General features: G+C 37.6%; 1 protein-coding gene across 1 annotated transcript in view; it reads right to left on the reverse strand.

The window, feature by feature from the left end:
- The window catches only part of LOC126756287 (GATA zinc finger domain-containing protein 11), a 34,449-nt gene extending 19,022 nt beyond the window's left edge, over positions 1–15,427 (reverse strand). Inside the window, exon 1 of the mRNA XM_050469241.1 lies at positions 14,491–15,427. Coding sequence (XP_050325198.1) covers positions 14,491–14,520 — 30 coding nt within the window. The 5' untranslated portion in view covers positions 14,521–15,427. The remainder of the gene's footprint in view (positions 1–14,490) is intronic.
- Between the last annotated feature and the right edge of the window lie 883 nt (positions 15,428–16,310).

Raw genomic sequence — 16,310 nt, forward strand, 5'->3', positions numbered from 1 at the left:
TCGTTACGGTGTTTTCCTATTTCAGTTACAGGCGACATTCACAGGCACCTAACAACCCAATGAACCAAAAAGGCGGTGAGGGAAATTCGAGAAAATTTATTTCGAAAATGCATATTATTCGAGCCTACAGCCTCAACCGAAGGGTTGCGATATATTGACCAATGCGGTGCTTTAGGGATAGCAATTGTGACGCAGAACCCGCTTTCGATACCAGTTCTCGATGGATGCTTAGAAGATTATATCTAAAAAATTACCCTCGGCAGTCATAGCGAACCGTGGAGCGTTTTTCGGTCATAAAAAATTGGAAGCAGGCTAAGAATCTCTAACCCTTTAATAGTAGATTCAGACCGACTCACTCACAAAGCCAATGAACAAGGTGGGGTTAATCAATGAAGTTTTCTGAATTTTGTTTATTACCTCTAATTATTCCTTATATCAGGGCATAGCTTATTTCTATTGGCGTTGCCTGTAACAAATGACGATCCTGGCTGGCATTTAAGTTCCCTCAAGACATCTTTCGATAGCTTCAGCCACTCGTTTTTACTTGAATGCATTTGAAGTGACTTCCTTTTTCCTCGCTATTAGTTAGATGTTCAGTCGGCCATGCTGAAGATTTAGTGAGCCAGCATATGCTTAGGTATCACATTGACAGCTGGCGCCGGCCAAAGGGCAGCGGGGCAGCGGGGCAATGGCGTAATATGCGACTTCACAAGTTGCGCCAACTTCTCGCTGCTTTATTAGCATTATGCAATTTAATTGCAGCTTTTAATTTTGGATATATCATTAAGTCGTTTATTGTTGCTACGATATTAAAGCTGTCATTGTCGTCTAGACATAAACACACATACAAACAAGGGAAGGCAAAGAGCGGTGTCATAAGCTTCTACCCTTTTCAACTTGACTTATGTGCAGTTTTAGTTGTGACAATTCGCTCCAAGGAAAAATGTACAATCAGAAGTTATGAAGAAAATTGTCCAAAACTATAAAATTATATATGTATGTACTGGTGTAAGAATATTAGGGTGGGTAAAAAAAAAAATATTTTTAAATAACATTTTTTCCACCCTTTCTGGGTGTTACAAGCTTCGTGGCAAACTTAATCCACCCAGTTGAGTGTATAAGAATATTATTATAGCTTAATAGGAGGAACCAAATTAGCAAAGCATTAATTAGTAATAGAAAGTGATTAGCAGTTAAAAGTGTCTAATTGAGCAATAGATTTTAATATCTTTGATAATTTAATAACTATGTATTTTATAAAATTATAGACAAGTGGGGATTATTGTTGCGGTTTGCGGCGTCAGTCAATTGCAAATGTATGTTTGTATGCATTTAATAGCCGCTAGTTACGTACTATCGAGTGTTATTGACCCTAAACTTGAACCAGAAACACGAAACGCCACACCTAACCAAACATACGCACACATACACACAGCTAGCATAGCAGCAAATCCGCTAAGTCATAATAAGCAGCTACAAAACTTAGCGAACAGAAGAAAAAATCGCTAGCAACAAAAACTAATAACGAAAAACAAATAATTGTTCGCTTTATAGCTCTATCTGCGGCTCGCATGTATACAATTATATTATATAAATAATACAAGCATCCATATATATATACGTAGGTAAATACAAGTATATATGTACATGTATTTAAACTAGAGCCTCGATTTATACGCTAAACAATTTCAATTGACTGACTTAAGCAGTATTTTTATACTCTTGCAACATGTTGCTACAGAGCTTAATTGCTTTGTTCACCTAACGGTTGTCTGCATCACCTAAAACTAATCAAAGTATATACATACGTATATAGTTTTATATATGTATATATAAATGATTAGTGGAAGATGCGGTACACGTTTCCTTGGCAAAAATCGGACCACTGCCACGCCCACAAAATGCCATTAAGCGAGAACCTGAAAGGGCCATAACTGAGCACCAAATTAAGGTAAAAAGCTGCAATTTGACACAGGGCATCGTATCTGTAGGCTAAAAGTTAAAAAAATGGGCGTGGCGCCGCCCTGTAATGGTTTAATGAATCAGAAGATATGTAATTTTCCAAACCACTCAAGCTACAATAACCAAGCGCGCTCAGGACAAATCCCTTAAGCATCACTATCGATGCTGTAAAAATGGATGAAATCGCAAAATAAATACGCCCACTCCCCATCCGAAATCGGAAATCGGGGTAAAACCACGCCTACTTCCCATATAACACAATTTTAAATTCCATCTGATTCTTTCTCACTTTCCAGTACAGAAATAAAGTAGTAATTAAAATAACGAGATACAACTTTGCGTGAATGCCTTTAAAGTATACCACCTTACGACCAAAACTTGTCCAAATCCAACTGTTTAACTGTTTAAGCGCCTATGTGCCGAATATTTGGGCCCAAGTACATATAGTTGACTTTTTACCGCAAATAGCGGTCAATGTGTGAGATATATAATTGAAATTCTGGGGTGATCCTTTTCTGATAATGGTATTTCGTTTTATCAAAAAGGGGTTGAATCGGGTCAATACTTCCCTTAGACCCCATAGGCCAAATATAATCATAATCGACATTCCGGTGGACTTTATACCGCATATATCAGCCAACATTTAAGTTATCTCAAAGAAAATTAGAGAGGGTGTTTACTTACATCAGTCTATCTTTGAGCCAAAAATGAAAAAAATGACTTTGCCTACTAATATATAATATCCTTTCGAATAATTAACAGTACTCCAAGTGATTTTTGATGATATGTGAGGACCTTAATGAAACCCAGGAAACACGTGTTGGCATATGGTATGTTAATAGAATGTAGTATGGCCAAAAATTGATAAAATCGGATCAATACTACCCTAACTACCATATAATGCATGCGAGTGCAAGAATAGAGTTCAGTTTCCTAGCAGTATATTGCAGGTACCTGGTACTTATAACTACTTTTTCAATAAATCCATGCCGATGTTTACAGATTTTGAAACAGTTTTTCTATTGCGAATGGCTCAAACTGAAAAATTTTAGACACGAAATAATGTATTTAAAAAAGAGAACTTTACAAACGTATTCCGTTGATAGTTTTGAAGATACTAAAAATATTATCTGACGCGGTAAAAAACATTTAATAACAAACATAGACAATATTCGTGCATTCGTCGGAAAATATGTTAGCGCAAGCTGGCTTCGGAAGACCTGCTATTGTCTCTGAACAGATGTCATAGTTTATTTCATTTGCTACTCTTTAACGCTTAGCGCATTGATGACCATCCCTGATTTTTGGTTGGGAAATTAGTTTTAAAAAGTAGCGATCTCAAGGGGTCGGAAATCAAAGACATTGTTATTGTTAAACTTTTGTTTAAGCAAGATGGTGAGGTGTTTATTCGCCAATTGAAGATTCCAAGTGCTGCTAGGTCCATAAGCCAGACCATAAATCTTCCGCAGAACCTTTCTCTCGAAAACTCATAACGCCTACTCATCAGATGGCGTTAACGTCCACACCTCTGCATCACATAGCAGGACGGGAATAATGAGTGACTTATAGAGTTCGGTTTTTGTTCGTCGAGAGAGGACTTTACTTCTCAATTGCCTACTCAGTCCGAAGTAGCACCTGTCGGCAAGAGTTATTCTGCGTGGATTTCGAGGCCGACATTGTTGTTGGTGATAATGCTGGTTCCAAATTAAATGAAATTATTAAAGACTTCGAAGTTATGGCTGTCAACAGTGACGTGGGGCTAAGTCGCGAATGCGACGACTGTTTGTTTGATGACAGGATATATTAATACTACACTTTTTTAAAGAATGATGACTTTCGTGAATGACCCCACAAGCAAGTTGCCTGAATAATCAATTACAATTCATTCAGAGATCCCTGCTATCATACCCATTTTTGCGTGAGAAGTGAGTATCAAAATAAATTGTAAAACACCAGATCTCTTTATAATTTTCCAATGTACAGTAAATTAACACATTGTGTCTGCATTATGTATTGATTAGGTTATCCATTTTGTCGTCCGTACACGAGGGACGCATTCTATGCTGTTTGTATATATGTACATATGTATTTGTTTGTTTAACTGCACACTAATACACAAAATTCGGTGCATTCCGACGGATAAATTGTGCAAATATCAGCATAATGGCCAACTTAACTATTTAAATGGCTTTTGTGTTTGTTTGCAATTAATTTAGGGTAAACAAAGATATTGCAAATATTATGTGGCATAATAAATAACAATATTATTTGTACTTATTGACATTGCGCACTCATTTCATCGGACAATTCGAGTGCATTTTGGGCAACATAATTAGCGTCTGCTTGCTTTGTGTAATATGAAACTGGCTTTTTCTAACGAGTACCGTTGTCCATTACTGTAAAGTTATGCCGAGCTGCTATAATTAGTACAGCTGTTAATTAGAGATGCCATATTAAATTAGCATAAATACCTTTTTGCAACAAAAATGAAAAAATAAAAAACGAAAAAGAGCAGTGGCCATAAACAAACTGCAGATGCCAATACCTGAAAAAGCAGTTGCTGCTAAAACCAATTAAAGCTAATTCAAATGACAATCTTAAGAATCAGAAAAGAGTCAAAACTCTGCTTGTTGTTGTTGTTTTATTTCTATTTTTAAATTTCTTATTGCGCATTTTTTAATTTTTGTGCCTGTGCATTTGGCTAATTAATTCGGCTGACGGCTGTTGTTTATGTTTGCGAGCGACCACGTGTGCCGGAGCCGAAAGCGAACAAATTCGGCGCAAGCGCTACGTGCACGAGCGCAAATATCCATTTATATATGGGTGTGCATACTTACATCACGAAATTTAGCGGCACCTGAGTAGTAGGATTACCGCTGTGCGCCCTGTGAAAGTGAAACAGTTTTTTGCCCAAGAACAAAATATTCAAATATTCTTCTTTTGTTTATGCGATTTCATTGTTTCTGAATGTCACTGGGCTAAGCTAATTCATTAGCGCACACAAACACAAATTTGCGCATACATACCGACAAACGCTGTTATTTTGCGCAGTTAATGTATCACATGGCTCACAGCAAGAAGCATACTACTTTAAGCCAGCGCCAAACCAGTATTTGCGCTGACGCCTATCAAAACACACACATACATACAATATACACATGTATAAGACTCACACGCTGCTTAGGGCTGGCAGCGTGGTGTCGCTCTTCAGGCTGGCCCTGAGCAATGTCAGGGCTGACGGCCAGATACAAATGTATTTATGAAGATGAAGTAGCCGAAATGAAAAATTACCGGCATAGTATTTTTCAGTAAACATACCTACAACTAGGTGTGTGTGCTATATATAGTAACATTGGCGTTGACGACTGAACACAGCGTTGTTGTTATCATACCGTAGTCATGTTGACACCTTGCGGTCAAAGCAACTAGTTATTAATTACTTTACAACTAGTATGAAACAAAAATATAACTAGTCAGATGGCTGTCTAAAACTGTTGTAAATGGTCATATTTCGCTCAGAAAATAAAGGTTTCATACCACTTTAAACCAAAGAGGTATTAACTGCTTAGTTCTTAGGTAAAATCCTTGATTTCGGCTTCGTTATCTTTGAGTGTATCGAAACTATAAAACCTTCTGGGTACAAAAATGCTGATTAGCTGGCGTAACTCTGCTCTATTTCTAAAAAAACTTTCAAAAAATTGGTATAAGTTAGATTAGATTTAATAACTTATTGAGGATTGCCGCGATCTATTGTGCCCTCTGCTAAGTCACAACGATCACCTAGCCCCAGCAAATTGATGAATTCCAATATACTGCTAGTTGCTATAGAGGCGATGTGACCCCTGTTTGGAAACATGGACCCAAGAGCCTTTACCCTGCGCTTACGGACGGCCGTGCAGTCAATTAGCAGGTGTTCTGAAGTTTCAGACTCCAAGTCACAGAACCGGGCGAATCGCACAAGAAGCCCATGTTATGTAATGGTCAATGTAGAAGACGATAAGTGGCCTGACTTTTTCTTTTAGAAGGTTGATTATATATTTAAACCTTTAAGGTTGTAACCACGCATTTGCAACTTGGCATGGTTCTTGCCTAGGAGTTGTTGCCAATGCTTCTCTCTACCCACTGCTTCATTCTTGCGGAGCAGCTTCTTTATGGTGTGGGGACCAATCACAATGAAGGGTTCCGGAACTACCATGTTCATTCCAGGCAATACCTTTGGCAATACCTTTGTCACTGGGTACCCAAATAAAGTGCATCTGATTACGATTCGGTCGTTCTATATACGCCTGCACCAATAGAGATTTGATCTCGTACACAGAGATCGCTTTTATTGCCGCTTGATTATCGCTTAATATAGCTATACCTTCATTGCGATAGAGATGTTTAATAGGTTTATCTCTATGCCCCTACTTATAGCAAAGACCTCTGCTTAGAATATGCTCGGAGAACTACATAGGTATAGAGTTTTGTGCGTGGTGCTGTGACCCCTGCGAGAATTCCCTCCGACGTTTTTGCGCTGCCAGTGTACCACTTGATTGTACTGTCCCTAACCAGTAGCTCGAGAGGAGAATCGTTCCATTCAGCCTTACTGCTGAGAGTAACCTTAAACTTCCTAGTGAAGTTAACACTTTTGGTAATGATGTTCCTTCGGGAGAAGAGCCAGTTGGTATAAGTTTGATGCTTTTCTGACTAGTTGGACTGGTATTTTTCACAACTGGTTTGAAAGTCCACAGCAGGGTATTTAATAGTGTAAAAATGTTCATAAATATATGTGATTAATCATAGATGTGATTGTTTGCAGTGCTTAAAGCTGGTCGAAATGCCTTATAAAGTATTATTTTGTAAGAAGAAATTAGCAAAAAACGTCAACGCACTAAAATTCGCACCAAACTCTTCCGACTCTTCTCATCACAAGTTGAGTGATTTTATTCTCATTCCCTCAGAAAATACATACTTGAAGTAAACTCGTTGTAAATTTTGAGTTGTTCTAAAACTCAAACTCATTGCCGTTATTTTGCAAAATACACACACTCGTTAGTGTTAAAAGAAGATCGTTTATTCGAAAGAATAATAAATCATCTAAAATCAGACTCAGGCAAATACTCTGTAACTATTCTGATTACATACATTTACATTTAAGTTTACATTTTGGTATGATCAGCTTGAACGTCCACCGTTTTGCTTAGAACACCAGGCCCATAAATTCTGTTGTAATTTTCCAACAATATTTGTGAGTATTTTCGCATCATTACTAAGCTCTACTTGATTGGTGAACGGCTCTTTAGCTTACGTGTTCGTCGATTGTCCGTCCGCCAATACCAACCATCCCACAGTCTACACATACTTTGTAGTCCTACCTTAGAACACTTGCATATTTTTGTAAATCCGGCTAGAAAAAAGAACTTCTTATTAGAAGTGTTTTGTAGTTATTTGCTAAAATAGTTCTTGTTGCCTCATTGACACTGCAAGTATTTGAGCTGAGAGAAAACACATTTACCCTGGCCAATGAGACTGTGTGAGTCATTGTTGAATGAAAACACTTGAAATTTAATACAAATATTTGTATCGAATGTGTATAAATATTTGATGACACGAACATCCTGTATACGCCAACATTGTTGGAAGAGGTTTGCGAAACCACTAGTTGGTTTGCGTCATGAATTATTAGTTGAAAATTAGTAATTAATTAAAAACGAAAGCGTTGAGCATAAATGCGCGTTTTTTCTTATTGAAACGTTTTATTTTGGTTTTTGTGAATAATACAAATTTTCGGGTGATTTTTTAAACAAATCTGAGTATGCGTAATCTGTTTTAATTTGGCATTGACTAAGCGAATTGAGCGGTGACTTTTTAAAACCTTGTCAAGTGTCAACTCTAGCTAATCACGCCGAGTTTTACTTCTTTTATTCTCATTACAATAACTACGCTTTTAAGCGGTAAATTACGAGCTCGTGTGACCGAAAGCTGTTCGCACTTGTGTCCATTTAAATGAGGGCTCAAATTAAAATCAAATTCAACCACTTCGCATTTATTTTAAATGAAAAACGTGTCGGTTTTATTGGTACAGATTGGCCCGCATTTACAGCCACACGCCTGACATTTGGCAGATAATAAATTAATCAATGCATTTATGAAACTATATAGTTTTCATTTAATTTCGTTTATAAATGATTCAGTGCGAAAACCTGGTAGCCGAAAGGCTAATGCCTAGAGCTTGTTTTTCTAATAACAAATTATTGCAATCAATCGATGCATATTGAAAACATATGCATAATTAATGTCGGGCAGCGGTCGGCCGGACAGAATCGATGGCCATTTATTTTCATTAAATCAAGGGTTTGTGAAAAGTTGTAATATTTGGTTGGAAATTATGGTTTTGAACAACGATTTTGAATTGACGCAACTCGCTTGTCGTCTATGAAATTCCATGGGATATATCTGTTCTTGTGAATATTTCTGTTAAGAGCTCTGAAACACGATCGATATTATAGTATATTTCGCTTCAAGACAATAGACAAATTTTTTAAACAGTTGTTATAATATATTAACAGTTATGCGTCAGATTAATCTACGTGACTGCAGGCGCATGCAACACTTTCTCAAATGCCGCTAAAATGAGTTTAACGATTTAAAATGCATTTTTGTGAATTCATTAAGCTGTGCAAAGTCAGTTGTTCTATAAATCCATTGAAAAATTCTATTTGACTGGGTTTCATGCAAAGGTCACGTGCAGCTTGAGCACGTGTTTTTTATTGTTTTCGATTGAATTTATATGGTGATGGCAAATCTGCTTCAATTATTAAGTCGACAGCGTTAATAGTCGTCGTTAGTGCCGTTAATTGATATTCCATACATGCGCCGACCGACGTCAATGCAAGGGACAGGCGTTGGCGACGACCGGTGGGAAGTGCGTTGGCAGCAATAACGACATAATTGATCAATAATATTTATAAAATGATTAGCTACTTCGCTTGGTATTTGCATTTGTATCATCATTCTGAGTTTACTTCCTTTTGACCCCGCTGATTGAGAAAACCTTCCTTCCGATTTTTGAATGAAGTGCATAAATATTCAAACGTCAAGTAATAAAATGGAAATAAATATGTCACAGTTTCACAATGACAATGAGTTTCTATGTATATATAGCCATGGAACTTAAGAACGTAGAACACAAGTCAGATTGGTCATAGAATTGTTTCGGCCCTTTTCTGACGGCTATCTCGTTGGACGAAACTCTCTCGCTCCTACGAATCAAACTGGTTGCATTGGAGATTTAGAAAGGCAGAAACTTTAAACTTTAGATTAAGTTTTTCTTTGCTTTCTCAGACGCACGTTCTCAAACAGTGGTGGTGACGAGCTGTAATGAGCACAATTCGTTGTGAAAAATGTGAAGAGAGTAAACTCTTTTTGAAAACATTTTGGAAAGGTTCATAAATCAATTTTATACTCTTGTGGAACCCAAAGCGGTAATCTAGTGGCACTGGGGAATACCGCAGTCGATGGAACGATGAGCTGTCCAAGATATACGACGACATTGACATAGTTCAGTGGCGACGCCGGCTGGGTCATGTCATCCGTATGGATCACTCCAGCTCTGAGAGTATTCGACGCAGTACCCGCCGGGGGAAGTAGAAGAAAGGGAAGACCTCCACTCCGTTGAAAAGACCAGGTAGAGAAGGACCTAGCTACAAAGCGATCATTTTCGATCTTTTTTAATTGGCATTAAGCAATTTTTAATAGCTTCAGTAAGTACTTTACTTTTCAGCAGCACTAATTTGACATTTTCTGTATGAAATGTTAGTACTATTCGAATGATGACCTCAGCTAAGCAAATTTGGCCGAAAAGTGACAAAAATTTCAAGTGAACAATGAAAGCAAATAAAAAGATGTGAAAACAAATAAATAAAAGATGATGAGCTAAACGCTTTTCAGCTAGTTAAAGAGCCGGCACTAATGCGTGTCTATGGGTTAACGAGGTAAGTATGTTGGTATGTAACTATATGGTAGGAAGGGCGTGCGAGAGAATGCGGGATAGATTGGCACTTGTGCCAGGCAGAATTCGAAAAATTTGGGAGGATGTTGTGGTTGTAGGCAGCATATTGTTTAAGAGCCCATCGGTTCACATACTCGAATAATTTCTAATAATAATTCTTTTACAGTCTGTTTATTGAGAGAGAGTGATTATTAAGAGTTATAGAATTTCCTTGAGGCAAGGCTTTCAAGCTCTTTTTCAGAATGCTTCACATACATCGTCTCTGAAGCATATTTAAGCACGGAAATAAGGAAAATGGCTTTTGTATTTAAAGCTTCTTACAACCGAACATGGTAGGTCGTGGCCGGAAGCAATTCAAAATAAACGCACAGGAGGGCCTTTATTATCGTCATAGGTTCACTTTTCACTTGACTCACAGTCAAGATTCACTTTTATGATTTTTGAGCTAAAATTTACGTAACGTACAATAAATTTAAGTTGAATTGATATTCTAGCGACAGACATGCATATATTTCCAAAAACGCGTTCAATCGTGAATATCAAATATGCGATAGCAAATCACCATATCGAGCGCGCTCAAGCGTTGGCTTTACCAAATGTCATTTCGGGCGCAAAATATTTGTTTACTTTTCAAATCACCAAAAATATCTTCTGAGAAACTCCATTCAAAACAAAAAATAAATAAAAATTTAACTTAAGTACTATCTTTTTAACGAACTGCTAGGACAGAATAAAATAACCGGACGTTTGCTAATTTTCTTTTCAATAACTTTTGATTACCACACATTCAATTTGTTCACCGCGGAAACTGCGTGGAGAATGAGTATGTATGTCAAACATAAGAAAATACAAACATAAAAAACTTTAAATATTATGAATATTCCGTGCGCACAAGGGCCTTACTAAACTGTCGCAGCCGACTTGGCAACGAGCGGCTTTGCCGGTCGCTGAATGCGGATTTATGGTTACAGTTTCACTTCCGACGTTACGTGCATCTGGTTCAATGATTATTATGCACTATTTGAGGCCTTAATGAGCCTCTACAACTGTGGATCCATACTCTGGAAAACCAGTAGTGAACAACTTTAATTTACGTTTGGGAGTCACTGATTTCGGCTTGTTGGAATGGGTAAAGTAAACCGCGTGCTGGCTTGGTGACGGTATCAAAAAGAAGGAAGTTTATTAGAAATCAAATTAGCGCCTATTCATAATGACATCTATCAGTAGTAAGTCCAAGGAATATACAGGGTGTTTCGCAAGTTTCAAATATACAATTTTCTTCTCAACACGGCTATTCTAGGCGAGCTCATTGTCGCTCAGCTGTTGCGGCGGGGGAAAAAAACCAACGCGAAATTTGATGGAAGGCATGAGAAATTATGCAATCAAAAGTGACGAAAGACTGGAAAGAAATCAAAACATGAAAACATTGCCATTTCCTTGCTAGCTACCTTGTGGACACAATTCGTAGGCGAACACATAACATAACGGGAGAAAGTTGTTGGGTTGTCGTGTTGCTTTGTCGAAATGCATAAATTAAATCAAACGGATTTATTTTGCCAATCGCTAAATATGAAAAATTCATGCACAATCAATTTGTGTCGTGAGTTGAATAAAATATTGCGCAATTTCGAACGAATTGTGACCTAAGAGATGCTTCGATAAATTTCTATGCTCACATACATATGCATAGACGTCAGCTGTGCTTGTGTGATTTGCATTTATGCATTATATATGTATGTATGTATGTATGTATATGCGAATGAAGGCCAAGTTCAGTGCTTCAGTCGTTGTCGCTTAAAGCAAACGGTATATTTCATGAAACAACAGAAATCATAACATAAAAAATAAAAAAACACATAGCGGAAAATCATTAAAAAGCGAATTGGCTTAATGAATTTATAACTTTGAACTTGAATACCAATGACTTTACACGGCAAACTAACGAGTTTCTGAAACTCTGATTTCGAATTACCGTAAACATTAAACGGTAACTGGGTAGCCAGTTGTAGAACTTGCGATACAAAATGCAGATATTCTTGATAGCATTCTTACGAATGGCGCCAAACATTTATTTCGGTTGACCCTCACAGCCGGCGAGGGGGGTTTGTGTGCGGCACGTAGCATCGGCAGATCGCCTTCGAAATATGTTAAAAACACAAGAGCTCAATATGCAGCTGTTTTAATTTTTGTTTCGTAACTAAACTTCCTGATTTCAACACATTTTTCTTATTTGAACTTCCTCATTATTAACCTTTGCAAAGTAGCTCATATATTTCAATATAAAGTTGTATATTTTTACACCGTGTTATGGTTGTCCAGACGTTACATATTGAACACATACAATGACACTTTAGTCTGGCAGCCACAGACTCTCCTGTGTGAAATTAAGGAGCATAGCTTTGCTGTTGCTTTCGCATTGGCAACGGTCGATAGGAGAGCAGCGCTCAAATATAGCGAGCATAGCAGTGGCGGATCGAAGAGGCCTACTAATTGTTAGGCTAATGAATAACAATAAATACTCTTTGTTAGTTTATACACTAACAATAAAATAATTTGTAACTTCAAGCATTAGTGTGAGCGTGGCTAATAAAATGCTTGTTTTTTATTAGTCAAAGTAATTAACGGCAATTGAAAGGTTATCGGCAAAACATTAACATATGTAGACAACCGCATTTACTTATATAACATTGTAGTGGCATGTAAGTAGATGAGACACAGTTAAGAGAATCCTAATTGATTTCGCTGGAGAGTTCAAAAGTTTGTATGCGAAAAGTTTCCAACAGTCGCGTAACTTTGAAGCTGAGCGGTTTTGTGCATTACTTCGCGAACTTTCCAACGTTGTTTTGCGTACATACATTCATACGATTGGTATTTATTCCCTGTTGGAAAATATGAGGAAATGCCTTTAATGCTAAAAAATATTTTCTTATATCTTTTATTTGTTTAATCGTTTCAAGGTAAGGCAAGTGTATTTCTGCTAAGAAAAAGTTGTAAAAAAGTTCTGCAAATAAGCTGAGACGCCTAAAACTTTGTGGTATTTATCAAGACGACACCAGAAAGAGCTCTATTGGATGTCCAGTAAGGGTTTCAAGGCTTAACTTAGTTAAAGTTTGCTTGTTATTAAATTTGCTAATCAAACCTTTACTTTACTTTATGGATAACCATTCCAAAAGGCTTCACCCTAGTAGACTCACTAAATATATTATTTAAATTACAATTATTTTGGTTATATATTTTAAGCTTTGTGCAAATTTCGCTTGAAAACTATTTTTCGAAATATGGTGGTCGAAAAAGTATTTTCGTATTTCTAATCAAACTTCAACATTTTTTTTTTATATTTTTAATGAACTTTAATGAACCAAATATGTACCAATTTGGTAGACAATTTTTTGCCATTTTTTCGCTTGAGACATTATTCCGTCAGCGTAAAACTTTTCTGGTTTCTCGGCGAAAAACTGCGACAAGTAATTTTCACAGGCTTCTCTTGAAGCCAACTTTACTCCATTAAGGGAGTTCTGCATTGACCGAAACAAATGGTAGTCCAATGGTGCAAGGTCAGGGCTTTACGGTGGATGTATAAAAACTTTCCAGCCAAGCTCTCCCAGGTTTTGTCGAGTCATCAAAGATGTGTGTGGTCTAGCGTTGTCCTGATGGAAGAAGAAGCCGTTTCTGTTGATTAGTTCTGTGTTTTTTTTGATTGCTTGCTTCAATCTCATCAGTTGTTGAGAGTAAAATGTATAATCAATCATTCGACCAGGCTGAAGCAGCAGCCTTTGGATTATTGCTTTTCAACCCTACCAAATACTCAGGTTAACTTTTTGAGGTGTCAATCCTGACTTTGCGACCATTTGTGTTCGATGTCATTTCGTTTCACTAAACTTTCCACAGACAATTCATGTGGCACCCACGCATCGAGCTTCTTTTGGTAGCAAGCTTTTTTTAAATGGTTCAAAACCCTTTGATGATGAATGTTGAGTTCTTTGGCGATGTCATGGCTGCTTATGTGACTCACCACACTTTCCAACACTATATGGTATGACACAACGTGAGTGATAGCACTGAAAATATACGACTCCAACGACATCTATTGACAACATACGAAAAGACTTTTTCGACTGCCTAATATATAGTTTTTTAATGTCACTATGAATTTCTCTCAGCTTTTAAATTCCCCTCACAATTCTGTCTGCTCGCTGACTTCACTATGTTTAAGACTTATCTATATTTAACAATTCCTTTCTTTAACCCTCTTGTAAAATTTTGGTACTATTCACTCTATATTTAGCAGATCAGAGAATAATCCACAAGAAACCAAACTTCAAAAACATCGCTACTCTGATCTTTCTAAAATTGTATAATTCCATTGCAAACATTTCCTGGAGGCCCTTTATTCACGCACAGTTAAGAACTCGTTGCTTAGCGAAGCCCAAAGTTGCGTTGCATGGAATTGGTGCGAAGTTAATACAACTACTTTGATCAAATATCGCATACTCGGTGAGTTTGAAAGCCAGAAGCCACAATGAATTGCAACTTACCTTATCTAGTTGGCTTCGCAGATTAAACATGTTGATACTGGCTTTTGATGTTCGTGCTGGAAGTTGGTTAGAAAGTTAATAGTTTCGCGATTTACTTTTCAACAAAACTGCAACACAAGTTAAGCACACACACAACAAAAATATAAAAGTCGCCGAAATTCCAACTTTACAGTTAATCAGCTTTTAAGCGCTTTCTGATATAAACGGTATTTATTTACAATCGAAACCCGTCGCCTGGCCTCATAAGTATACAAATATGCGCGTCACTTGAGCGAGAAATGGTGAAAATCGGCAACCGGTGGGCTGTTGGCTTGGCGTGAGCAGCTGTTTTCGCTCTCCAAAACGTTCAAATGTCGATTTTCACATCTAAATCTGTTGCATTTCGTTTATTTTCTCTATTTATTTATTTGTTTTAGCTCGACGATACCGCAAATTACACCGCGTGTGGTGGCGACCAGCTGGTTGTTGTTTTGTTTTTGTTGGACATCAAACAAATAATTTATGCGACCGCAAATTCCACTCCAAACTACTCAAATTTTATTATTCAATTGCATGGCGTTGCAAAACAAAACAAAATAAAGTTGGTTAAGTACAAAATTGAAATTCGAAAACAGTCAATCGAAAGCGACTGAAAGCAGTGAGTGGCAACGAGCACCGCTTCGGTTTAAATTAAATTCGCAACTGAATGCGCAAACGTGTTTCGCAGACACTCAAATATACGCCAAACCCCAAGTAGGCGAAATGTGTGGCGCGGCGACGGCATCCAACACCGAACCGCCGCCCCGCTACAGTGGACAACGGCACGCACGCGGCAGGAAAGGCGCCAAACGAGCGGCGCGTCTCCGCCAGATATGAAACGCGCTGCTTAACTAGTCGGTGAGTTACGCGTGCGCACACACCTCTCGCTTTGATCGTCTGCCTTGGACCGCCTGATCACCTGGTCGTTCGGCTGGCACGACACAACTACCTGGCGGCGTCACGTAGCACACAGCGCACAACTCATTTGCTGGTGCGGTTGGACTTGTTTTGGCTCTGTGAGCGGTTGTCGCAATTCGCTGCGTAGCAAAGCGCTCGCGCGTTTATTACACTTTTTTATTGTAAATTCGCCGTTACGTGAAAAGTAGAATACTTTCTGACCGAGAAACCAGCTTAATTAAATGGATATATTACATATACTCGTTTATGTAACAAGTCCATAAATGTGTGAACTAGTTGTAGGGCTTGTTGGCCAACGTGCTCAGCATTCGTGCTTCAACATGTGGAATTGTGAGCTTTAACTGCGGTGGATTTTAGATTTTTTAAAAGCGCTTTGTAATGCTTTGCTTTAGAAGGAATTATTCAGCAGTATTTTACTCCTATGGAAAGGAACATTCCTTGGCTCAAAAATATACATATTTCTCGTTATTTATACATTTAGTATATCTGGTAAGCATAATTATAAGAATATGTAAGGCTTGTTTAACAAATAAAACTGAGAAATCATGAAGAGAACACGGTCACCGACTGAGTTTTTTGGAACAAAGATGAAAAACTGTTTTTTCCCCGGAAGCTTTTTTGATAAAAATCGATGTGATATGCCTTAACTTAACAATCCAGAGTTTTCCAAGGGTGATGGTGTAATGAGCATTGAAGGAAGAGAAAGCTGAGAGAGGGGAAATGTAGTGGAATGACATTTAACAAATTCACATTCAATTCATTTCGAAATATGAGTAAAACATTTTCGTTTGTCCTCGATATAAAGTAAACTTTACTTATACCACTGTTCACTAAAAGAGGTTCGTTTTTGGGTAAGTATTACTGTCAGTAACATCTGTGCTAAG

This window comes from Bactrocera neohumeralis, chromosome 4 (assembly GCF_024586455.1).
Source record: "Bactrocera neohumeralis isolate Rockhampton chromosome 4, APGP_CSIRO_Bneo_wtdbg2-racon-allhic-juicebox.fasta_v2, whole genome shotgun sequence".
Lineage (NCBI taxonomy): Eukaryota > Metazoa > Arthropoda > Insecta > Diptera > Tephritidae > Bactrocera > Bactrocera neohumeralis.